Source organism: Haliotis rubra, unplaced genomic scaffold (assembly GCF_003918875.1).
Source record: "Haliotis rubra isolate DU_JTF1 unplaced genomic scaffold, ASM391887v1 Scf160, whole genome shotgun sequence".
Lineage (NCBI taxonomy): Eukaryota > Metazoa > Mollusca > Gastropoda > Lepetellida > Haliotidae > Haliotis > Haliotis rubra.
This window is the reverse complement of record NW_025765559.1, coordinates 1,264,853-1,292,723: the sequence shown is the minus strand read 5'-3', so window position 1 is coordinate 1,292,723 and position 27,871 is coordinate 1,264,853. Positions and strand designations below refer to the sequence as shown.

General features: G+C 38.8%; 1 protein-coding gene across 1 annotated transcript; it reads left to right on the top strand.

Annotated features, from left to right (window-relative positions):
* Positions 1–27,779, top strand: LOC124271463 (4-hydroxyphenylpyruvate dioxygenase-like). The gene is made up of 13 exons (XM_046706620.1): positions 1–34; positions 126–152; positions 258–320; positions 4,279–4,383; positions 4,756–4,801; positions 5,787–5,869; positions 9,917–10,110; positions 10,741–10,818; positions 12,051–12,213; positions 12,535–12,606; positions 15,669–15,785; positions 16,658–16,780; positions 23,058–27,779. The coding sequence occupies exons 1-13, from the start codon at positions 32–34 to the stop codon at positions 23,130–23,132; spliced, it is 1,149 nt and encodes a 382-aa protein (XP_046562576.1). The 5' UTR covers positions 1–31; the 3' UTR covers positions 23,133–27,779.
* Positions 27,780–27,871: the final 92 nt, after the last annotated feature.

Here is a 27,871-nt window from a genome sequence, read left to right as displayed (position 1 = left end):
TCCGTCATTTCGCACAACATCGCAAGTCAGGATGGTAAGCCCCTACAACACCTTGATTTACTTCGATTTTCGACTGAGATATTCTCTAAATATACTTTTACAACTTGATCTTTTACTCTTTTCAGACAACATACACAGATAAAGGTCCTAAGGTAAGTGTCACGTTTGTAGTCTTCCCGAACATCAGTCGCATTTCCATGTCAGATTACTTCGACCTTGACCTAACCCACGTGTCCTCAATATGTTTGTATTTTCAGCCAGAGTCGGGGCGATTTGTCACCTTCGACCATGTCACATTCTGGGTTGGCAACGCTAAACAGGTGCGTGTTTTATTTAGCTAAGATATGTTTGTTGATTGACAAGTGTCATCGATCGATTGAGTTGTGTTGATAAGTGCGATCGAGGCACAAATGGGCGAGTCCATTAAGTCCATACGAGGGGTTGCGAGTTACAATATGCGAAGCGGCTGATGTAAATATTGCGTCATCGGTACGACCGTGTTAGTCGATTTTCGGGCCCTTGCCAAGCCACGTTTTATACGGGCGAATGGTGGTGATTGTTCTCGTTAAAGGGACAGGTCAATATAATAATTATAGCTTGCCAAGGTATAGAGGTCAAATTTTAAGGGTCCGAGTGTTAAATGTATGATGTAACAGCACCTATACTAGGATATATTTCTTGAAAGCTAGCATACTGTATATATATTTAGAGTCTAATTCGACGACTGTGTAATAAATTTACGATATAAGGCCGGTGGGTTGTCATTCACATTGTACATGATTCTCCATGATAATCATCATCACCCCCTCCTAGCCATAAATTATGAACTGTCCCAAACTACACTATTTTACATGCACATAAATTCTTTTAAGACTGTAGACAATGGCATTGGAACTTTTTGGTGATGACATAACAGTACTGATACTTGAAGGTATAATTATAGTATGATTAAAGGGTCAGTCAAATCATCATAGGTTTAATTCCAAAATCTGTCCAGATTACATAATTGCCAGTTTGTTGATCCACAACTTATTAATGAGTTTCATGAAGGTGGTAAATAACAGGCTACTAAATGTTGTATAAATGTGTTGTGGACAAACAGACCTTCACCCAGAAGTGTTACCCTTCTCATCAGAGTACAATGTGCATCAATCCAACTTGGTGCCCATTCTGGATATTTCTGGAATGTTCCAAACATTGGGAATTTCTTTGCTTGCATGCTTTGGGTAATGGAAATCTGATATTTATGGTCACCTCAGATGAGGGGTGGTTGGGTAGCCTAGTGATTAAAAGCATTTCCTTGTCATGCCGAACAACCGGGGTCAACTCCCCACATGGGTACAATGTGTGGAGCCTATTTCTGGGGTAACCTCCCCAAAACTTAGACACTCATATCTTAGACACCTTAAAACAACAACATTTCTGGTTGAGTGCACAACTAATCCTCAAGCTGATACCTATTGTTATAATGGATCAGTCCAGTAAAATCAATAAGAATTTTTTTTATCTTGATACAGAATATTAATTGAGTTCAACATGCACAATAAATAAACAATAAAGATAGTACTATGTCAGTTTGGTAATCATACACCGAGATCATCACATCAATAACAAAAATATATTTAATCTACTTATTTATCATGACCATTTCTCAAGTCCATTAGTACAGAACAGAAGAGGTCCTAAAACGGAACCTTGGGGCACGCCAGCTTCCACAGATTTAATATTTGAACTTTAGCAATGTACATGTATCTTCAAACTTAATCCCTCTTGTAGAGTTGATATCACTTGTTGATCAATACAAGCTAGGCCCACTAAGCAGGGAGCACCAATTAGGAATGTTCCATTTCAGCCATGGGTGTTGTCTTAGTTAATCTCCCTCATTGGTGTCTAAGATATGGGTGTCTAGTTTTGGGAGATAACCATTTCTGGTGTCCCTGCCCTCATGTTGCTGGAGTATTGCTAAAAGCAGAGTAAAACTAAACTCACCTACTCACCGACTCACCCACTCGCCCACCCACTCACTCAGACGAGACAAATGTCTGTGTGTGCCTTTTGAGGTTAAAGTGTTCCAACAAGAAGAATGCTTAAAAAGATAAAAGTGGATGACATGCTTAATCATCACCAGATCTTCATTTATGTCTTAAAGTGATGGGAATCAGAAACCAAATCCACTATTGATTATCGAAGGACTTATGGTGAATGATTATCGATTATAATCGAAATATATAGTTTTTAATGTAATCACCAATCTTAAAGTTTTTCCCCAGATTTTTTTCTAATCAATGTTTGTTTTATAACTAATACTGTCATGCAATGAAATGCATGCAGACAAGAAAGACATGGGAATTGTAATTAAATAATAAAAGAGGTTAAAAATTTACAATGCCAATAGCTTTACGCTGTTGAGCGCACATGTTTGTTCGTGAATATTCGTCAAATTTAATGGTTAGTTTACTTCATTCCAAGTGTGTTAAACTAAAACAACACAATTTCGATTCATCAAAGATGTGTTTTTTACAATCAATAATCATTTTTAATCCTTCTTTCGATCGATGTTCGATCGATTTTCGCTTATTTCGATCATCGGAACACCACTAATGTGTTGTAATCTTTTTCTAGTCATAACATCAGTATTTTAATCCAATGAACTTCCAACAATGGAAGCCATGTGTTTGTTTATGTCATTGTTTCCTTGTTTTCCTTTTTTTCCCCACACAGCAATATTCCTGTTATGTGATATCAGTCGGTAAATAATTCAGTCTTTTTTTTAGCCAACAAGTATTTGGTTACCATGGTAACTCAACAAATATGGTGCTTGATGTGTTTACTAAAGTTGATTTATTGGTAGTAGGTAGCAGCTGTAACCAATATTGCACCATTATCATGACAGGGCACACCAGCTATGGGCTTAACACATTGTACACAGGTTACCAGAGTATTGTGTGTCGCCACTCAATGATTCAACAACTACAGTCAGTTTGATTTCATTTGAGACGACCCGTGAAGATCTGGGGTAGAATAGATCTTCAGCAACCCATGCTTGCAACAAAAGGCGACTATGCTTGTCATAAGAGGCGACTAATGGGATCGGGTGGTCAGGCTCGCTGACTTGGTTGACACATGTCATTGGTTCCCAATTGGGCAGATCGATGCTCATGCTGTTGATCACTGGATTGTCTGGTCCAGACTCAATTATTTACAGATTGCCGCCATATAGCTGGAATATTGCTGAGTGCGGCGTAAAACTAAACTAAACTCACTCACTCACTCATTTGAGACCGATGAATTGCTCACTAGCACAAAATATAATAATTGCAACAAAACCAAATTTCGCACAGTCACAAAAAAATTAACAGACCAACTCTGATGATTTGTCTCATAAGTTTGGGCACCCTAATAAAAATTTGTTTAACAAACAATAATTATTTTATTGTCACATTTTGCTATTTTTACAAGGGGTCCACTTGCTGGTAGGATGCGACTGTGCAAAATTTGGTTTTGTTGGAATTGTTAGCTTTTGTGTCAGTGAGCAATCCATCGGTCTCAAATGAAATCAAATGGACTGTAGGCTACCACAGTGCCTTGTAAATAATGAGTAAGTGAGTTTAGTTTTATGCCACACTCAGCAATATTCCAACTATATGGCGGCAGTCTGTAAATAATCGAGCCTGGACCAGACAATCCCAGGACCAACACCATGGGATTCGATCTACGCAATTGGAATTCGATGACATGTGTCAACCAAGTCAGCGAGGCATGACCACCCGATCCCGTTAGTTGCCTCTTACGACAAGCATGGGTTACCGAACATCAATTCTAACCCGGATCTTCACGGGTCGTAAATATTGAAATCTGGGTTCGAGCAGATGAGTGTTGAGGATTATGAGCAGTAACCCGATGATCAGAGTACTGTTACACTATGTTGCATTGCATATTGTGAACACCCAAATATACATCTCCAGGTTTTTCTACCCAAAGTCATATGTGATTGAATATAATGTATATACCAGGGACAGACACCATTTCCCAGATCCATCTAGTCCACCGCTCATTCAGGACAAGTAGAGTATTTGTAATAAACTAGTCCCTAAACATTTTGACATGTAGCAGACCATCAGACAAGTGACTCTGAGTATCCTGCACTAAACAAGGGACATAATTCAATCGTCTACATGTTGGTGTTAGGGAAAGGGTCAGGGCTAGGTATTGAGCTGTGGAAGCAGTTGACACAAATATTTAGCTTAAGTAATATATTCTGCATATTTTGGTTTCAAGGCAGCATCCTTCTATTGTGCTCGCATGGGCTTTGAGCCGTTCATGTACATGGGACTGGAGACAGGCAACAGAGACATCGCGGCACACGCAATCAAACAGAATAAGGTAAGGGGTCATTGGGGAGACTGGTAGAGTGAGTGAGGGGATAAACAGGATGAGAATTTTCCGCGATCCACGGAATTCGGGGAATTTCATTAGGCCAAGGGTAATTTTTGTGAATCGTCTAAATCCGTGATAATTTGGCCTCATTTGGCCCCCGGCTAGTTTTCAAAGTTTTTCTCAAAACTTCATTCTCATCCCTGGATACGGGTGGAGTGACTGAGGGGATACGGTTTCAACATTTGAATATTTGTGGTTGGTGGATGATTTAGAAAAGTATAGATAGGACGCATCTGTAATATATGGTTTACATTAGTCCGGCCTTGAAAATAGATTGTTTATTTCTTTTTCATTGTTTCTCTCCATCTTTCATTTCAGATCATATTTGTATTCCAGTCCATGTTGGAACCTAACAAGCCGAAAGGTAATCTTGGGAGTTGCTCCAATACCAGGGGTGGTCAACAGGCCACTGGTCCCTGAATGGGCCCTTTCAATCGGCGGAGAATATTAGTCTGAATCAATGGGACATAACTTATCATATTTCCAATATCTAAACAGTTTGTGATTATTTTGGCTTTGTACCGTGGTATAGTTAAGATGAACCTAGTGTATTTTTGACAGAGGTAATTTATTTCTTTTGATACCTGTAAATTAAAACAGATCTAACTGCCTGGCTATCACAATTTTAAGCGGCTGATTACATGTTACAGGTTGTGGTCCCTGACTGATTACATGTTACAGGTTGTAGTCCCTGACTGATTACATGTTACAGGTTGTAGTCCCTGACTGATTACATGTTACAGGTTGTAGTCCCTGACTGATTACATGTTACAGGTTGTAGTCCCTGATTACATGACTGACTGATTACATTACATGTTACATGGTCACAGGTTGTTGTAATCCCTGACTGATTACATGTTACAGGTTGTAGTCCCTGACTGATTACATGTTTGTACAGGTTTGTAGTCCCTGACTCCCTGACTGATTACATGTTACAGGTTGTAGTCCCTGACTGATTACATGATTACATTACATGTTACAGGTTGTAGTCCCTGACTGATTACATGTCACAGGTTGTACACTGGTTACAGGTTGTAGTCCCTGACTGATTACATGTTACAGGTTGTAGTCCCTGACTGATTACATGTTACAGGTTGTAGACTCCCAGGTTGTAGACCCTGACTGATTACATGTTGCAGGTTGTAGTCCCTGACTGATTACATGTTACAGGTTGTATGACTGATTACATGTTACAGGTTGTAGTCCCTGACTGATTACATGTTGCAGGTTGTAGTCCCTGACTGATTACATGTTACAGGTTGTAATCCCTGACTGATTACATGTTACAGGTTGTAGTCCCTGACTGATTACATGTTACAGGTTGTCGTGATTGCTTGTGTGTGTTTTAGAGTTTGGTGACCATTTAGTGAAACATGGAGACGGTGTCAAGGATGTTGCTTTTGAAGTGGAAGATCTTGATGCCATCTTTAAGGTGGGTTATGGAAATGAACCTTCTTCTATGGTCTGGGGCGGTGGGGTAGCCTAGTGGTTAAGGCGTTAGCCCATCATGCCGAAGATCCGGGTTCGATTCCCCACATGGGTACAATGTGTGAAGCCAATTTCTGTACTTATAATCGAGTTTATACTTGATTTATAGAGAAAAAACACAACAAATTCACTATGCTTAATTAAGCTTTAATAAAAACCTTTAATCATGACAAAATAAAAATGTCAATAATGTTTGTCACCAATGGAACAAGGAAAAGAATAATTTAACCTCAATTATTGCTAGTTTGAACTAGTTTCTCCACTCTCAAGAATGCCCTAAGATTTTAGACAACAACTTGACCTGGTCAGGACATATCAGAGATCACTGGTCATTGAATTGAATACGTAAATATTTAAAACATTCCGATTCAAAGCATTGCGAAACACTTGAACCACAATTGAGAACACAACTTCAAATTGAACTTAACAATCCATTTAAATGTAATTTTCACCACGATCATTCCCACCACTGTTACCACAATTGCCCCAATCATCAACATCTTCATCACCATCATCACCACACCTTTACATTCGCCATTTTACAACAAACGCATACCTTCCGGTGTGAAAAACGGAAATATCCGAATATTTCCGAGTGTTACGAAGTTTTCCGAATGCATGTCAAAATACCAGAGTGGCCCCCTGTCTATTACGTAACAACCAACTTCAGGGGCCACTACGGGACAACTCGTTAAGGTGTGAACGTGGGGGCCAGTGTGGGACAACTTGTTAGTTGTCAAAACAAAGAGTTGATCTACTACTGTGAGTAGAAGACAGTAGTAATAATCTGCTACTGTGAGTAGAAGAGCCATGGCTCTGAAGGGATAGATTGTTCCTGGTAGACAAAATGGACTTGATATTTTGATGGAGGGCTTCAGGTATAACAAGAAGAAGGAAAGCAAGAATGGCACAGTAGCGTGGCGTTGTCGTCAGACAAGTTGTCAGGCAGCTATCACTACTGATGTTGATGGTTGTCTTCATAGAAGAGAGAAGGGCCACACCCATCAGTCAGATACAGGAATGACTGCTGCCCATGTCATCACAACTTCTATGAAGAAAAGAGCCTGAGAGGAGCCACCATCCCACAGATATCTACAGACAATGTTCGGCGCTGGTTTCGGATGTTTATTGGACTTGCCTTCTTGCCAGTATCACAAGTCTCAGCAGGATATGACCTGGTCGTTTCATTTACTGCTGATCTCCCTCAGTGCTACAAGTACTTTAGAGACACATGGATTTGGACATTATCCCATCTCTGTTTGGTGCCACTTCCGTCATGAGATTCCCAGAACAAACAACACCCACTGCGAGGGATACAACAACCGACTTTCTAAACGGGCATTGAAACCACAACTGAACATTTATGAATTGATCCTAATCTACTGTAAAGAAAAACAGTAGTCAAACCTCTTGGTAGAAGACATAGTAATAATCTCCAACTCGTGGGTGAAGGTGGACATGAGTAACCAGCTAAACGCCGAGGTGTTGCAGGGAGTGAAGACAATCGTAATAATTTACTGCTTGAAAGACTTGAAATGTATGATGTGAGAAGAGGGACATGGCTACTGTATTTGTTAATCTGCTTGTGGGTCATTAGTAATAATCTCAACTGAACATGGTAATTCTGACGTGGTGATATGAATAATCTGCTTATATTGACTTGTAATGCTACCCGGAGTAGAAGACTCAAAGCTACTGAGGATGTAATAATGATACTGTGAATGTAATAATCTGCCAACTGTCCTTTACTGTGAGTAGGGGCAGTAGAATAATGCTAAATAGTAGCATAAAACACTTTTGGTAGAAGACAGTGTTGGTTTTGGGTTTGACAGTAGTAATTCTCTACTGTGGAAAGCAGTGACGCTAACCTATACTGTGAGTAGAGACAGTAGTAATAATCCAGATATGACCTGGTCGTTTCATTTACTGCTGATCTCCCTCAGTGCTACAAGTACTTTAGAGACACATGGATCTCAGGACATTATCCCATCTCTGTTTGGTGCCACTTCCATCATGAGATTCCCAGAACAAACAACAGCTGCGAGGGATACAACGGCCGACTTTCTAAACAGGCATTGAAACCACAACTGAACATTTATGAATTGATCCTAATCTTTAAAGAAAAACACTCAAACCTCTTGGTATATCTTCTCCAACATGAAGGTGGACATGAACCAGCTAAACGTCGAGGTGTTGCAGGGGTGAACAATCGGACTTGCCAGCTTGGACTTGAATGTATGATGTGCAAGAGGGACATGGCTTCCTATTTGTTAGCTTGTGGGTCATTGCTCAACTGAACATGTGTTTTTGACGTGTGATATGACTTTTATATTGACTTGTTGCTCCCCTCTCAAAGTGAGGATGTATTGATATGTAATGTAAAGCCATGAATAATGTAAATGTAGCATAAAACACTTTTTGGTTTGTTGGTTTTGGGTTTGAGCTCTTTCAAAGCATCACGCCTCCCTAATTAGTCCAACACAGTTGGTAATTAAGCTGATTGGATTAAGAGAGGCCAGAGTGGGAACACATAAGTGTTCAGGGGCCGCTCTGGGAAGGGTCGTTAACAAGGCGTGAAACCTCAGGGGCCACTGTGGGAAGGGGCACTCCGGGAATAAATCGTTTATCAACATTGCACATGAATGTACAAGAAGTCATTAATAATTGTCATTCAGGTTGTCAGCCCTGACCTATATATGATATCACCAAGGTATACTTTGGCACCAACTGCTAGCCAAGGATAGAAAAAATAACTGAGTCAACATTATTCTGAAAAATATTAATCAGTACAATATATAATAGATGCAATATGCATAACCGATATTCTGCATTCCTTGTCAAGAAAAAATATCCACATACAGTGAAATAATCCAAGCAGTTTCAAACCAATCTGAGGTGGCAGACATGCTCATTCTGTTATCTTTATCATCAAGTTATTCTATATAGTCCTATGTTGGCTGGTTGGTTTGTTGTTTAACATGGCACTCAGCAATATTCCAGCTATATGACGGTGGTCTGCAAATAATCGAGTCTGGACCAGACAATATAGTGATCAACAGCATGAGCATCGATCTACGCAACTTGGGATGTGATGACCTGTGTCAACCAAACCAGCGCCTGACCACCTGGGGGGCTCGGCAGCTTTACTCCTGAATCTCTAGGGTTTGGGACCGGTGTTCGAAATAGCCACTGGCCCACTAGACTGTGGCTAGTAAAAATCCAGTCAGGCCAGTAAATCTCCACAGTCACTGACCAGAATTTTCATGGGGCCTGCCCTACAGGTGTTATAACACACTGTGCCTCAGGTTGCTCAGTGAATAGGTACCTGGTAGGATGTAGCTTTAATGTGACTCAACCTTCAAACACCTCACAGGCAGCTTGGGGAGTGTACTTCCCAGGGAGCTGAGAATGAACAAATTCTGATTCTTTGACGAGATTGCATGTGAAATGTTATAGATATGCACATTATTGTAACTATTGCAATATGAAGCTAATGTTTCATGTAAACCTGTCCGTGTGGGATAGGTCCTTTCTATGAAAGCTTTGCATTTTGAAAAGGGGGTCGGGTCATCTTCTTTAGTAAGGATGTCATCATACCATCTGGTATGGTGTTAATGCTATCAACCACTTGGTTGACCTTTGAGGCTGTTGTAAACTTGTACACCTAGCTGTAGTACTCAGAGGTTATAGTGTAATACAGCTGTAATATTGATTATATTGCTGTATTATGTCATTAACTTGCTGTTATGTTACAGTGACATATTACACAACTCAGCTGATCTCGGACAGTCATGATTCAGACATATGTATTTTGAGCTATCAGTTAGGGGATCGGTTGTTCACAATGGCTGCTTCATATGAACAGTACGTGGAATTATCGTTCTACCGATTGACAGCTGTTGTATATATCTAGATCGTGTAACTGTTGACAGTGGAGACAGGAGGGCTGATCTTGTTCTTTTCCTTGTAAACAATTATATTTTTCCCCCAGAGAGCTGTGCAGCGTGGTGCCATGGTGGTGAAAGAACCCTGGGAGGAGAGTGATGAGAATGGAACTCTGAGAATGGCACTGATCCAGACGTATGGGGACACGACTCATACACTGATCGACAGGTCCGACTACAAGGGCCCCTTCCTCCCTGGCTACAGGCCTGTCTCTAACGGCGATCCACTCACCTCGCTCCTGTAAGTAAACAATCAAGCTAGCTCAAGTCATATCTGCTTCTGAATTTCTGATACAATACCACTCAGTGAGATAGGACCCATGCGTAGAAGATTACTTCAGGTGAACTTTAAGATCAGACAATCAGCATCAAGGCTTCTAAAGTCACTGTATGAATTTGCACCACATTCACATCATTACCCCTGATTTCTGTATCTCAAAACTGATGTTAATTGACCTGTACCAAATATGCACGATAAAGACTGTGACATTTTATTGGTTTTGATATTTGATATACCATGTTATTTTATGAGGGTGTACTACCACAAGGGCATACCACCGAAAGCATATTGGTGTATTTTGTTGGTTTCTTTTGTCAAAAATAAAAAGTTAAAATAAGGCAAAAAATTCAGCCAAATTGCTTTAGACATGTGTCACCCTTCATTTAGACTGACCAGGGTGCCGTTGTACAAAGCGATCTTAGCGCTAAGGTGACCGTAACTCCCATACTTTAACATAGACTTAAGGTAGCCTTAGCTCTAAGGTTGTTTTGTACAACGGCACCCAGTTAGATTTGGTTGTGGATTCACTGTACAAGACCTCCTTTGGATGAGTTACCAGATAACAATCATGTCTCATGTCATCTGTTTCAGTCCTAAAATTGACCTGCAGATTATTGATCATATCGTGGGGAACCAACCGGACAGCACCATGACCAATGTGGCTGAATGGTAGGTCAGATGGGTTTGTTTGTCGATTAACGTCACACACAGCAATATTCAGCTACATGGGAGTGATCTGCAAATACTCGAGTCTGGACCAGATAATCCAGTGATCTATGTAATTCTTTTAAAACGCAATGAAATGCATCTAATACATCAGTATGACAGTTAAGATCAAGGAAACAACACAGTGCGGAATGGAATCGTATGCGTTTCTGTATTTTGATTTGGCTAGGATATGTTTCTGTATAGAGAAATGACAAACATAGGTGGGGGCCAGTCAGAGTAGTAGCTTGTAGGACCTCTTTATGACGGTGAAAATATGTAAGTACAGAAACGTACGATTCCATTCCGCACTGTGTTGTTTCCTTGATCTTAAATGTCATACTGATGTATTAGATGCATTTCATTGCGTTTTAAAAGAAACAACCATAGACAGTAACGGATATTTCACTGTGCACAGTACCACTCGCATTCAGCCGAACGTGAACAACTACATACGGTTTCTGTTTTGGGTTATGGAATGTTGACTCATCCGCCATGCAGGGCACCAATTATATTCCTGTATTTTGACTTTGTGTAAGGTACATTTCTGTATACAGAAACTTACCTGGGGTAATCTTTATTTGTTATACAGCAGGATATGTGTTACATTCACACACACTTAAAGGGCTGTTCATGTAATAAAGTTTCAGCATTTGATGCTTAAGAAAGTACAATCAAACATATTCAGTATACCTTGATCTAGGTTTCCCTTGGAAAGTTGTGTTTCTGCATCAATGCTTTCACAGGCAATTCAATGTAAGTTATACCAGAATCACTGGGAAAAAACCCTCTTAAGTATGCTTTCTAAATTTTATCTTCTCTTTCTTAACAAAGCTAAGATATCATTCATAGCTGTTAATAAATGGTGTTATTTGTCAAACAACTAAAACATGTTTCAAGTAGTTAAAGACAAGTCTTTTACAGTTCACAGAGTTTGAAAAATGTTCACACTCTTTCACTGATACACCAACTCCTTTGTTCATGTAACAAAGATGGCAGACACAAACAAATTCCTATAAGGTTCAGGGTTTTTTAAATTTAGAAGTATTTCAAAGAGACTCCCTTCCTATTCCTAATGCAATATTCCTTACAACTTTAAGTAGTATTTAAGTAGTATCGGGATATATCGTCTCTTGTGGCGATACATCGATGTATCATGGACCCTCGCGATATAAATACTGTGTATTACTGTGTAGGTATGAGAAGAATCTGATGTTCCACCGCTTCTGGTCCGTGGACGACTCCCAGATCCACACCAACTACTCCTCCCTCCGCTCCATCGTTGTCACCAACTACGAGGAGACCATCAAGATGCCCATCAATGAGCCCGCCCCTGGGAAGAGGAAGAGTCAGATTCAGGTACCTACTCCACACACTGTGCTTAACACACATCTATATTGGACAGAAAAAATACTTTGAAACAAAAACATGATTGCAAAGTTTATTTTGTTATAGTTTGTGACATAATTCATATCCTTTATGAAGTTGATAGATATGATGGAGGTTGAATTTTTATTTATCAAAGAATACATGTTTTAAACCAGACAAAATCCAGTGGCACCACATAGAGAGTAGGAATAGTCCAGGGGAGACAACTGCGGATTCAGATATGACTATGATGTTACAGTGGCATTAAGCCCAATTCAAACTTTACATATAAACAAGCTAATTATTGTACAGGAATATGTCGACTACTACGGTGGAGCGGGGGTCCAGCACATCGCCATGAAATCCACAGACATCATCCAGACGGTCAGTACTGCTGTTACCGTAGATGCTCATGGATTTATCTACATCATCTAACAGGCTGATATCGAAGTCTGCAGTGATTGTCAGTGAAAAATATATAACATGGGGTTATAGATGTGCTCAGTCACATTAATATGGTTCAAACTAGTAGTAGAGCATGATGGAGCTTAAATGTCTTTCCCTGGTAACAGCAGCCAGCCCTGTGCTCCAGTTGACAGAGCCTCCACTGGACAGGGGAAGTCACAGTTTTGATCAAACCAAATGATGTTAATATAAGGGTAATGCTATTTTTGAGGGCATTATCATTTGCAGAAGCCTTAGGTCTTCCATTAACTGCCCGACGAAGGAGAGCAGTTGAAAAAGACCGAGGGCTTCTGCCAATGATAATCCCCTCAAAAATAGGAATTTTGTGTTGAATAGAAAAAGGAAACAATGAAGGAACTTGACTGTAACTTCTGACGGGGTTGATTGACCGAATGCAATTATGCCATCAAACAATTCAAGTGACGTCACAACAGAATGTGATGATATTCGACCTTGGCCTTTGCCAAGACCATAGCCTGCAACATGTCAAACTATGTCAGACACAACATCAGTTTTCAGTGTTCTTTGTCCAACAACAACTTTTATAGTGCAATTGTTAAGGTTAGCACCAGCATGAAAGCCAATATTACCGCTTTTTAAAGCGGGAATTCGGGTTGCTTTGACTTGTTTGCCCCAGAATATCTGCCAGTCCAAAGCCAATGTCGAATGAACCGTAAGCCCACGCACCCACTATGACGTCACTTGACAAAAGAACTGATAGTGGCCCGTCATTAAGGTTGAGCGGTCCAATATCATTTGCAGTGGCCCGCAAATTTCTGATAATAGGAGGGCTGTTTCATGATAATTCCATGTATTTTAGCTATAAAATATGGTACTTTTTGTTAACCTGCCTCGAACTTGGCATAAAACTAAGACTGGTCAGTGCATGGCCCTAATACTGTGTCTGAGTGGAGTTTATAGGTTAATATCTATCATATAGTATTAGGATTCATGGAACAAAGTGTTTTATTTATTTTGTTTAATCATTTATCCAAATTAATTATTTGATTTATATGATTCTCGTTTGTTGTCAGTATGCAGCTGATTAGTTTCAATACTGAATAAGATTCTTGAAAACTGTAAATCAAAAATTTCCTGAAAATCACATGCTGCATGGTGTGATAATGGTAGGCTAGTGCTAGTGGAATAAAAGTAGGTCTTTATGAGTGTACTAATCTTGAACTTCTTAAACGACACCTCTTAAGTTAGGAGACTGTGTTGAATCTAAATATTTCACAGTTTCTCCACTAATGAGTATCATCTGGTTTCATTAATTACATAATGTTTTTCCTGTTGAATATTCAGAAAATTCATGATTGAATTCTGGGGTGAAACACATTGTTGATAAGATGATTCATTTTGGATTTGTGGATTGCAATGGCGTGTTGAGGCTGAAATTATAAACCCCTGCCATATTTGCCTATATTATTACAGCTATCTTCCAATCACATAGAAGGGCAGTAGAGTAGCCTTATACTTACAGAGTTTGTTTATCACGCTGTAGGTCCGAGTTTGAATCTCCTCATGGGTTCAGTGTGTGCAGCCCATATCTGGTGTCCCCCGCAGTAATATTGCTGGAATATTGTTAAAAGCTTTGTAAAACCCAGTGCACTCACTCATTCTAATCTCATAGTAACACTGTGAGTTGAGAGATCTTGTATTTGATTTATCACACCTTGCTTTTACAGTGCAGTTGTGAAAACAGTCTTTTTAATTTGCATTTAATGATGACTTTAGACGGCTTAAAGCTCAAAATTGACATGAATAAATCTGCCAACACAGATATCATGTTTAGTGTTGTAACTCAGTGATCCACCAGATGAAGTGGTGTCCAGTCTCACATGTCCTGAGTTGCATGTCCTGAGTTGCGTGTCATGAGTTGCATGTCCTGAGTTGCGTGTCCTGAGTTGCGTGTCCTGAGTTGCGTGTCCTGAGTTGCATGTCCTGAGTTGCGTGTCCTGAGTTACGTGTCATGAGTTACGTCATAAGTCATAAGTGAGTGACTGTGACTGAGTTTGGTTTTACACCACTTTTAACAATATTCCAGCAACATCACAGCGGGGGACACCAGAACTGGGCTTCACACATTGTACCCATGTGGGGAATAGAACCTGGGCCTTTGGCATAACGAGCGAACGCTTTAACCACTAGGCTACCCCACCGCCCCTACGTGTCATGAGTTACGTGTCATGAGTTACATGTCATGTTACATGTGTAATACTGCTGCTACTGAATTGTGTCACTGTAACCCGTGTCATGGTGATCTGTTTCAGTCTGATATTCCTTGCATTTCGCTGGTTCATAGCTTAGTTAAAACACTCCCCCCCATGGTTTTACATTTTCAACTAAAATTTGTGTTACATGATAACATCAAACAATTTAATTAACTACTTCAAAGCTGTGTAATACTGGGAATATCATACAAACCATAATCCCAAGCTGACTCAGTTTGGCAACATCTGTGTCAAAAACCTCTTTATCCAGAAACTGTTTCCAGTGAAGTTGGATGTGCAAATAAACTGACAATAGATGTGACCAAATTGGAAATAATAACTTCTCAGTTCAAGTAATTATAGTTGTGTAAATTATGTTTGCTGACAGGAAGACAAAAATAGGAGGAAGTACTTTCACATTATAGCAACATATTTACAGCATTACATAACTGGGGCGGTGGGGTAGCCTAGTGGTTAAAGCCTTCACTTGTGTCGCCGAAAACCCGGGTTTGATTCCCCACATGGGCACAATGTATTAAGCCCATTTCTTGTGTTCCCTGCAGTGATATTTCTGGAATGTTGCTACAAGCAGAGTAAAACTAACCTTGCTCACTATTACATAAATTGTATTAAAATTCCTTTTAGAAATTCCATTTTTGAACTTTACAAAGATCTATTTCCAGTTTGCCGACACTAATCGGTAGTTTGGAATGGTAGATAAATGTGTGTATGTCACACTGTTTTATTCAGAATCCCTGTGTGTTTCAGATCAGCAACCTGCGAGCCCGTGGGATGCAGTTCATCCAGGTACCCGACACCTACTACACCAACCTCCGCAAACAGCTGGCCAACTCTAAAGTGAAGATCATTGAAGATCTTGACAAAGTACGTCACCTTTGTTGTGTTCTGGATGTTTATTCGCAAACAGATAAATTGCAATATATTCTAAGCTTTTAGTTAAATCAAGGAATTCTGTCTGTCTGATGGAAACTAGAAAACTGTTGGTTGTTGTGTTGCCAAATTTGGGGACCACCTTCTTTTTCCAAGGGAGAAATTTGGTTATGGTATTTTATTTTTTTAACGAAATACAGAAATTTAAAAATTTGAACTTTTGACGTTTGTTCAACCAATAACTTGAAAACTATTGTTTGGATTATTTTTGAATATCTGGACCACTTTGTTCAACCAATAGGTAACATGAAAAGTATTGGTCAAAACGTTTTCAGATGTGGAAAACAGCTTCTCTGTCTGAACGAGTGCTTATTCTCTGTTGGAGAGAGATTTTGGATCCGATTTTCTGATTTTTGAAAGAGTTGCGTCCACTTTACGTATCCAGTGGTACAGGAGTGGAGCTGAATTATTTGACAACGCTGACATCTGATTGGCTCAAGGACCCACATATCCTGTATTTTAAATGGACAGTCGGAGCGATGGGGTAGCCTAGTGGTTAAATCGTTCACTCGTCATGCTGAAGGGTTGGGTTCGATTCCCCAAATGGGTACAATGTATGAAGCCCATTTCTGGTATTGCTAAAAGCAGCATAAAACTATACTCACTCACTCACTTGAATGGGCAGTCAAAAGTCAGGGTTCACCTGATGCTACCTTACAAGGAGGTGTTGTCCTCTCCATGCAGACTGAGGCTTGTCTAGCCTGGACCACTGAGGTGCAGCTGACTGTGATGTGATGCAGCGTGAATCAGCAACTGTTTGTGTTGAAATATTTCAAGAATATATGACATGTTGGTTTCTGCTTCAGCTCCAGAGTCTGAACATCCTCATAGACTACGATGACAATGGCTACCTGCTCCAGATCTTCACCAAGCTCATGCAAGACAGGCCCACTTTGTTTCTGGAAGTTATCCAGAGACACAATCATCAGGTGTGTATAGTTGTACCTGGTAGTGTGGTTTTATATCCATAGTCACAAGGTTGGTATAGGGGTACCTGGTAGTGTGTTTTTTATATCCATAGTCACAAGGTTGGTATAGGGGTACCTGGTAGTGTGTTTTTTATATCCATAGTCACAAGGTTGGTATAGGGGTACCTGGTAGTGTGTGTTTTTATATCCATAGTCACAAGGTTGGTATAGGGGTACCTGGTAGTGTGTGTTTGTTTTTTATATCCATAGTCACAAGGTTGGTATAGGGGTACCTGGTAGTGTGTGGTTTTTATATCCATAGTCACAAGGTTGGTACCCTGGTAGTGTGTTTTTATATCCATAGTCACAAGGTTGGTATAGGGGTACCTGGTAGTGTGTGTTTTTATATCCATAGTCACAAGGTTGGTATAGGGGTACCTGGTAGTGTGTTTTTATATCCATAGTCACAAGGTTGGTATAGGGGTACCTGGTAGTGTGGTTTTTATATCCATAGTCACAAGGTTGGTATAGGGGTACCTGGTAGTGTGTTTTTATATCCATAGTCACAAGGTTGGTATAGGGTACCTGGTAGTGTGTGTTTTATATCCATAGTCACAAGGGGGGTTGTGTGTTTTTATATCCATAGTCACAAGGTTGTTATATACCTGGTAGTGTGTTTTTATATCCATAGTCACAAGGTTGGTATAGGGTACCTGGTGTGTGTTTTTTATATCCATAGTCACAAGGTTGGTATAGGGGTACCTGGTAGTGTGTTTTATATCCATAGTCACAAGGTTGGTATAGGGGGTACCTGGTATAGTAGTGTGTGTTTTTATATCCATAGTCACAAGGTTGGTATAGGGGTACCTGGTAGTGTGGTTTTTATATCCATAGTCACAAGGTTGGTATAGGGGTACCTGGTAGTGTGTTTTTTTATATCCATAGTCACAAGGTTGGTATAGGGGTACCTGGTAGTGTGTGTTTTTATATCCATAGTCACAAGGTTGGTATAGGGGTACCTGGTAGTGTGGTTTTTATATCCATAGTCACAAGGTTGGTATAGGGGTACCTGGTAGTGTGGTTTTTATATCCATAGTCACAAGGTTGGTATAGGGGTACCTGGTAGTGTGTTTTTTATATCCATAGTCACAAGGTTGGTATAGGGGTACCTGGTAGTGTGTTTTTTATATCCATAGTCACAAGGTTGGTATAGGGTACCTGGTAGTGTTTGGTTTTTTTATATCCATAGTCACAAGGTTGGTATAGGGGTACCTGGTAGTGTGTTTTTTATATCCATAGTCACAAGGTTGGTATAGGGGTACCTGGTAGTGTGTTTTTATATCCATAGTCACAAGGTTGGTATAGGGGTACCTGGTAGTGTGTTTTTTTATATCCATAGTCACAAGGTTGGTATAGGGTACCTGGTAGTGTGGTTTTTATATCCATAGTCACAAGGTTGGTATAGGGGTACCTGGTAGTGTGTTTTATATCCATAGTCACAAGGTTGGTATAGGGGTACCTGGTAGTGTGTGTTTTTATATCCATAGTCACAAGGTTGGTATAGGGGTACCTGGTAGTGTGTTTTTTATATCCATAGTCGATATCCTGACGTGGAATCAATGTTGAAGTCTGGACATATTATTAACGCTTTTGGAAATGGGTTGTTCCGTGGTTGTGTCTGGGAGGTAATACGCTCCTGTAAATAGACTCGCAAGACTTCATCTTTAAACTACAATAAAGTAGCACCAAACTCCCTGCATCCAGCTAAAATAATTCCCAAAAGCTACCTGCAATACACGGTGTTCAAACAGAAAATTGCAGTAAAATATTTACCTGATAAAATACTTGGTTCAAATTCCACATTCTGATATAATGTTCATTTAAGTTTTATGTCCAGTTGACGTATAATTCCAGTAAGAAGAAAAGAGTATTCTCAAATTAAGAAAAACTATTTACTGTTGTATTGTTACCTTGAAAAAGGTGAAATTGTCCCGTAGAAGACATTTTGTCTGAATTTTAGCTCTTAGACAGACCCTGAATAAACACAATGCACTTACTTTCACCATGAAAGGGATCCAAGATGACCAGGAACTATACCTGAAGACAGCACATAAAACAAGTCACTTTTCATGAAATCTTTATGAACACACACGCACACAGAAAACGGGTTTAATGCATAATGTAAAACATCACACATGACATAGTCTGTAGGTGATCTCTGTTGTGCTAATAACACAATATCATCTGCATATAGCATCAAAGTGACATTTACGCCACCAATTTCAATACCACAGTTCAGATTTTTTTCAACACAGTTACAACTCCAAAACACAATTATCAGCTCCTCTTCGTTTTGCCACCTCCCTGCCTGGCGTCAGGTGGATACTTCAGAAAGCGTTCCTAACTCTTTCTTGAAATTTGTTTCTGATGCATTCCCATCTCATCTCCCTTGAGATAGGACACATTCTGAAATTTTATATCTAAATACATGAATAAGTTATATGGAAGATATATTGTCTTAAATGATTCAAGTATTTGTTTAATCAATCACTTGAAAGGTTCATTTCACTGCTGTAACTTGGCATGTGAACATATGAACAGCATCAATACAAAATATATTTTCAACCGAAGGAATGGAAGTTGTCTTAAACATTTTCAAAGAAAATCCTCAATTGCAAGTTGATTATTTAATTAGACTATGAATTACCGATAGGATGAATTAGACGATGCTTTACTGTCATATATTATTTGCTATGGTCATGATGAAAATGCTGCACTTGGTAATTAACTTACCAGAGATGATTGAATACAACCTTTGTATTCTTAAAAGAAAATCCTGCTGCTTGCCCATCAACATTCATTCTTGACATCAAATTGTTTGACATTGTCCTGCAAAACAATGGAAGATTTGTTGTCATTCTGTCAGATTTAGTTTTCTTTAGAGATTCTCGAAATATTATTATTTCAAATTAATAGGAGTTTAACTGATGTAGCAATTTTGCTAACAGGAGTCATAAATTGTAACAAAAAGCCATTTTACATTAAATGATAAGAAACAAAATGGGTGGTGGTTCACAGGTCAAAGAACAAGTCTATTGTGGGAGGTCTCCAACACCATTTTGTTCCCAAACACAAGGAAGTATGGATCATGGAGTTCTGAAAACAATAATGAGCTCTCATAAGTATGCAATATATTCTATTATCTACTCTCTCTCTCTCTTTGTCATTTGTACACTCATAAAGAGCTCAGATAAATAACTTTTTATAATTCATAAATGTTTACACTTAATCTCTTATAGAACGCTTTAGAAAATCTCTCATATAATGAATTATGTGTAAAGGTATTATCTCATGACGGCCATAACTATGCTTCTCTGAATCATGAACAATAAAATAATGAGATTAAACTCTACATTGCTGTGAAATAATTGATCATACCCTGAATAATAAGACATTGAATAACATATCTTACAACTCAATCTACACTCAAAAGACTTAAATGTACTCAAATAAACAAACATCAGCTGGTATAATTTAAATTCTTGGAAACAGTGCATCCTCTGACTCTCATTCCAAGAAATGGAAGTCCTACTTCTATTTGACCAAAGGTGACAGGTGGCAAAACATATTGAAAATGTAAGGTCATACACTAGAAAAATAACTCTGATTTAAAACACTACAAATATACACCTTCTCTCTAATATACCTGAGCAGATTATCTTAACAAGGAACATGTACATAAAATGCTGATATCTAACAACACCTGTACTTTAAATAATGGACTCTTCAAAATCTCAGTATGTTTCACCTGCACACATATTAGATTGCAAATAATGAAAAACCTACCTTTGGACAATAATAAAACATCATATTCAAATTCCCACAGCTGACCAAATACCTGAAGAGTGTGTTTCCCAGCAATAAACATCTCTATATATCTATAAATGTATGACTTCTCTCTCCCTCACAAGGCTATCTTTGCATCCAGCTGTTTTACTGGCGAAAAACAATGTAAGCCAAGCAAGGGAGTGCTCATTAAACTGAACATCTCCGAGAAATCATTGTCAAGTTTTTCTTTTAAATGATCAACCTTAATATATAAATGAAAAATAAAGACCAACTATTATCACCAAAAAGACCAAACATTATCACAAATATTCAAAACAGGTGGTAATGAAAGAGCATTATCATCTTTCTCTTAAACTTTGTGGTGGATATACTTGGAAACAAGTGAAATGTTAAAACGTGTTACCTTAGCCTTGCTCCTTTTATGTGATCCACAAAATTGCTGCCACCCAGTCTTCTAAGATGATTTCTGCAAATTCCATTAAAATAATCTTATTTCATGATTAAATGTTCCTTACATTAAAAATTACTTCTTTTGTATGTAAGATTTTAACCTTTACGAGACATGAATTATCACCATCCCTTCCAAACAAGTGTAAGAATGAAAGTCTGTGGGTGCAGTTTTGTTAATTGTCCCATCAAAGAATCATTAGTGAAGTTACACTTTTTGTAAATAAATAAAAGTTCAAATAAATTATATACAATTTCATCCTTCAAAGACTTTCACAAGACATTTTAAAGTGAAAATTTTTAGCTTGCATTTCCTTACGCCATTCTCCACCACCCCTCCCAATAATATACATATGTTGACAGGGTTCAGGGCATGCTCAATGCATCATTTACTGATAGATCTATTCAAACCGAAACAAATGTTCATAATAATGGGATACAATATAAAATGTTGATTAATCCTATCCGATCGATTTTGTATAGCACCTTAGGGATCGCTCATAATGTATGGCTTTGGGGTGATGTTGATTTTTATGTACAATGTGAAATACAACCCCTAAAGTGTATGAGTATGTACAGAATAAGAGACGCCCACCCTGCATGTCATGTACAATATCTATGATGCCCTCTCCCTTCCCATAATTTCTAAACATAGTGCGTGTGTACAAAAATGCTGACCCTTAGCTCCCTGAACAAAATGGGTGACACCCCACCCCACCTCCAACCCTTACAATCATCACCCCACCACATAGAGCCATATATTTAATTATGAACGGTTCCTTATATTGATGTACTTCATTGATTATTTGAAAATGTATATTTGCAAAATTCAAATCAGGTGATGGGTACGAAAGGAAATCTTATTCGATTATATAATAAAATGCCAAATATATGCATGCAAATATATTGAAAAATAACAAAACAAGTTCATGGAAAACACGGGCTTCCACTCAATTTTGAGAAACATGTACTGTGACATACCCGGTAACCTTGTGAGATAAAACATGAGCCCTAATTGAGTTTCTTGCTACTGCTAGATTTAAACGGCATTCCTACGCTTTCATTATACATGAAGGACATACTTACCAAATAAACACCAGCATGCCGTGAAGATGGTGAAAATAGAACGATATTGAGTTGAACTTCTCGACAAAGTGAACTGACAACGATCAGCTGCCTTTTGCGCCACGCGATAATTGTGCGCATGTCCCGATATTGCCAAACGAGGCGATCGAAAAGGTCAGCATCTGGCTTGTGTTTGAAAGCAAATTGTCGGAATTATACAATTTTCACAGTTTTGTGGGAAAACAATTAGTTGACAATTTGTTGGTTCCTTACGCTGGAAACAACGCTGACAACTAAACGAATCTCGACTAACTTTCTTTTGGTCGCATGATAAACGCTGAATCAACGCTATGAAAGGTTGATCAACCAAACAACCAAAATTCAACGTTGGTAGTGTGTTTTTTGTTTTATATCCATAGTCATAAGGTGTGTATATGGGCACCTGGTAGGGTGGTCAAAACATCCAGACACAATCAGCTGGTGGCTTCTGGCCCGTACTCGTTAGTGCAGCAGAATATTACAGTTGACAAAAAGAAAGTGAATATTGCTTGGCTGAGTTTAGGCATACAGTGAAATTGCATCTTAGTGCTTTGCAGACCACTATTGTGTCATCTGTTACCATGACATCATTATCAAATCAAATCACAAAATAATCTGCTACTGAAGCTGGTTAGCTGTCCTATTTTCACTCAAGACACAGGGCCTAGATTTTCGAAGCTCTCTTAGAGCTAAGATAGTCGTAAGTTAATGTTAATGTATGGCACTTACGGACATCTTAACACTAGGAGAGCTCCGAAAATCTAGGTGCAGGTGATTACTGTTAACATACCAAATAAGTTTGAAAAATTTATTATGGGTGATAAACAGACGCCCTCTTGTCTTTTGTTATCACTGTAATCCCTGGAAAGAAATTAATTATTACTTCCCTCTTTTTCAGGGATTTGGAGCTGGAAACTTCAAGTCTTTGTTTGAAGCCATTGAGCAGGACCAGGCAGACCGAGGCAACCTTTGATTGGAAAAAGCCAATCCTTGGGTACTGCTGGAATTAGATGCTGCTTATAATATGTTCTATACAAATGTGATCTGCATTTTACCATGATCATCTAATGAATCTCACCAGTGCTGCTGTAAGCTCATTTTTTAATCAGATCTTATACAGAAATTACTAATTACTAAAGATACAAGACTATATGTGACGGCAAATTATTTAAGACATTAGTTGTTTGCTCTCTTGATATCGGGGTAAAGTGTGTGAATATGTATTTTTGCTACAATAGAACAGACATTTTTTCGCTTCCTGCCATGAGTTCAGAGTACAGAGTAGAGAATGGAATTTTTTAAGGATGTAGATCAGCTTGAGGAAGAAAGATAATTTAATAAGTGCCTTGTGAAGGCACTGTTTAAGTGACAGTTAAGTGTGTGAGGTTATTTTTTAAAACATGACCTAATGTGTTGTGCAGAGTTGTGTCCCTTCAGTTGCCTGGATCTACTGATCATGGTATGACTGATGGCAATCCTGTCAGCCTTATGTTTGTAAGTGATGGTCTACTACCAGCATCTCATGTGGCTCTCATCCCTCGTCCAGCCCACATGCAGGTATTAGCTGTGCATAGTGTTCAAGGGGCGTTGGGGTAGCCTAGTGGTTAAAGCGTTCACTTGTCACGCCAAGACCCAGGTTTGATTCCCCACATGGGTACAATGTGTGAAGCCCATTTCTGGTGTCCCCTGCCACAATATTGCTGGAATATTGCTAAAAGTGACGTAAAACAATACTCACTCATGCGTAGTGTTCAAAGTAATATTAAGCCCAACTCTCTCTGTTTGACAGCTATACCAGTCACGCTAGGACTATGAGGTTTTGTAATGATCCCAGTTTTTTAATCCTCCCTGGACAAAAGTTAAATTCACATTTTTGGCATAATGGTGGAATCTGACTACAGGGATCCTTTGTGTGATCTCATATTGGCATGCTAGGGATGTGATGAGGAAGACTTGATCAGCAGTGCTTGTACTACTTGTATCAGTAGGTATCAGGCTACTCAAATATTGACAGAGATATTCTACCCTGTGGGAAACTTACTGATTGCTTAGAGACTGATGATGTCAGACCCATATATATATTTGAATTGGGGTGTACACAGATTGAATTCTCAGCTCCTTTCTGAGTAAACAACTCAAGCTACTAAGACTCAAGAGCGTCAACACTCATGTTACTGTTTCATCCTACCGGGTACCCATTCACTGCTGGGTGAACAGTGGCATCTTTTGAACAAAGCCATTGCCTAAGGTGACACCACATTGTTTCAGTGTGGAGCAGAACCAAAGCCTTAGAAAGTCTCGGGTATCAAGCTGTCACCCTCTGCAATCAACATTGATTTAATCTACACAATTGTAATACCTGACTGTTCGGTCTCAATGGCAATCTGAATCCAGTACGTAGGATTCCGGATTCAGTTGAACTCTCTTAGTAAAACACCCACTGAAGAAAAAGTATTTTTACTTCTTTGATTCGATGAAACTACAGACAACAAAGCAACATAGTGTGTGGTACATCTAGTCTGTCTCACAGTCCCTGAACCATAGTATTTTCCCTACTGCCAAGCCCTCTCTGCAATGCTAAAGCCCTAAATAAAGCAAGTCTAGATTTCCTCAGGTTCTGAATCTCTGGTCTCCCTGGGGCTCCTTTTCAATTTAAATGGGCTTGTTTGTTACTTTCAAAATTATATATATTCAGAGACTAAGCATTAGTCTAGTGGTACATAGTACAGCTGATCTTTATGGAGAGTTATTGCCAGGGAACCAATTGTCTTTGATCATTAGTGGACAAGTATGGCTGCCATGGAAGCCATATTGAAAATACTACTTTGCTATTTTATTAGCCACATACATGTGTACTGTCCGTATTGGTCAGTTTGTGTTTATGATTTAAAACCAAAAAGCAATGATTCCTTGTGCATAAGACGTGGGAGGAAAACAGTTAACTGTAACATACAAGCAAGAAACTAAGCAAAAATTAGCAATATTAAAGTTTTATATAAGAAAGTGCCTTACATGATATATGCAAGAAACAAATGAACTCCTGTGTTATATTAGATAGACACATAGGCTTGCCTTGGATCTGGTCATCTGGTGGCTGGCATTGAGAGAAAGCTGATTGTTATTTGTTGAAGTATTTTAATAGTTTATTTTCTGGAGTTACCTGAAGTATTTTTCTACCTTGATGTTTGACTGGCTACTGGGCATCCTGTATTTAAGCCAGCTCTCTGATCCTCAATGTATTTTGATGCACTTCAGCAGGGTTGATTCTGCTTATACTTGAAAAACAGGTCTGAGTCAATGTTTTATAGGAAATGTCAGATTATTGTGGGGCAGTTACCCTCAAACTGAACTTCCTATCTGGCAGTGTCTGAAAAGGTACTAGGTGAATCTGGGCTGTTTACTACGAGTGTCCCATCTATTTGTTTAGCCCCTTTTTTCAGAGAATAGGAAAGAATTACAGTCAGGCCGCATTAATCCGAACAGTGCCGTTTTTCATACAAAATGTTCGGATAGTGAAACGTACGGTTTGTTGAAACAAGTCCAGTACACCACACTGCAGTGTCATGTTTCTGCCGATGGAATGTCCAAATTCTTGTCCAAATTCTTGACTGATAAGATCAAAACTGGCTATAGGATTTTTTTCTTTAAATTTACAAATTTCGCTTTTTTGGTGCGGCAGTAATTTCATAGCGCTTACGCTTAGGTGCGGGACTTTCTATTGTGATTGGCAGGTGTCAAATGCAGCTGATCTCACTTTGACTCGGTGTGTATTTATATTAAAAAAACCAAACACTATGACAGATTTTGATCAAACTAACACAAAGTGTGACCTGTTAATTATTAAAGTCACAAACTCATGACTTGTTCATCTCGCAATGTATTAATTGCCATTGAAGTTTACCGATAATGAGCCCCGCTATTGTTAGGCAATATGGCCGTCATATGTACAGCCGGATTAATGAAGTAAAAACAAGTACAATTAGCTAATCCATTACCGATAACTGATGTTCGGAGTCGCAGACTAAAACATCAGATTAATGAATCAACAATTGATGTGTTTATATAGTAAACAAGATTGGTTACAGCTTGAGTCTGTTCGGATGGCACGGGAATCGGATTATCGGGGACCGGACTAACGCGGCCTGACTGTATTTCTTTCACTGTTGACTGAAAATATTCTGCCTAACAAAAAGTCCCAGTCCACCCCGAGGATATCAAATGGTCCTTCCCTTACACATGAATAAAAATGTCACCTTAAATTTAACACTTTATTGAAAAATCAAATAGATCGCAAATTTATTTTCTAACATGATTGTCATATTGCAAATGAAAGTAATTTAATGTTTTATGAATGTAATGTCAGCAAATATCAAAATAACCATGAACAATTTGAAACTTGACAATCATTTTACAATTGATTAGATAGAAATGATGACAATCGGATATGTTTTAACGCACAATGTTTGATGTGTGGGGTTTTGTGATGGGTTTCATGAGTGTAATCACATATATAAGTATTAATGTATATTTGTAAGATTAGATGTACCAGTTTGATAAATTAATGAAAGAGGTGTGCACAATTTTCCATATTATATTTCATAGAGGAAGGTTGTTTACAATGATGTCAGCATTCCATTCCACCTTCATCAGCTAATAGACTCTTCCAGTTTCACACAAACACTGACACAGGTCTCTATAACCATCAGAGTTGTTGGAAGTGTAAATTGAAAATATGCACGGAAACGAGCAAAAGAAAAATCATTTTGTCTTCCCTGTAGGATCAAGTTACAGCCTTGTATCTGGTTTGGCTGTACCAACTTAATTTCCTAAAGTGTGCAGTGCATGAAGGTCTAAACATGAACAACAGAGGTACCAGGCAGTGTGCGAAATAGCTTCCAAGTTTTGCTAGCCAGTCGGGCTAGCTATGCCTGAAAGTTACTACCCCATAAAATAATTCATAATCCTGCATGATTTAAAAGTGTATTATAACTTAACAAGTTGGAGGGACTGATATATTTACAAAATGACCCCATGAAAATTCACTAGCCAGTCGGGCCGGTGACTCTGGAGATTTGCTGGCCCGACTGGATATTTACTAGCCACGGGCTAGCGGGCCAGTGGCTATTCAGCACACTGGTACCAGGACTGCTTTGCTTGGTCCACAAGATCTGGCTTATCAACAGTCATATACAGTATTCCATTCAGTACTTTGCTTTTTCAACTTTGTTTATCAAACTGGTACGATCTTTGCAAATTGTGATTTTGTACATAGTTGGTTTTGACTACTGGTTTTTCTTGTCAATATTGTGGATGTGATACTTCCTGATGAACTGAGCCCATTTGGCAGCTGATGCAATGTATAGTATTATGTTTAGTGTGAATGAAGCAAGACGAACCAATGCATAATTGTTTTTCATTAATTTTATCCCCAAACAATCAAAGTCCTGGAAAGAGCAAATCCATAGCACCCATTTTGAATTTATTATTTTCAGGAATTTTGAGAAATGTTTAAAGATGATCTCTGATTTGTGGTCTGACGTTGTTCGGTCAAGGTCATGCCATGGTAGACCAGTGACATGTAATTGTTTGAATGGCATTCTAGATGGTGGTGGTATAACGACAAAATAAAGAATTTGATCATCCATGAAGTTTTGTCATCTCCAGAGACATGTAATTTCAGATATTGTTAAGTGATTGATTGATCTCCATCAG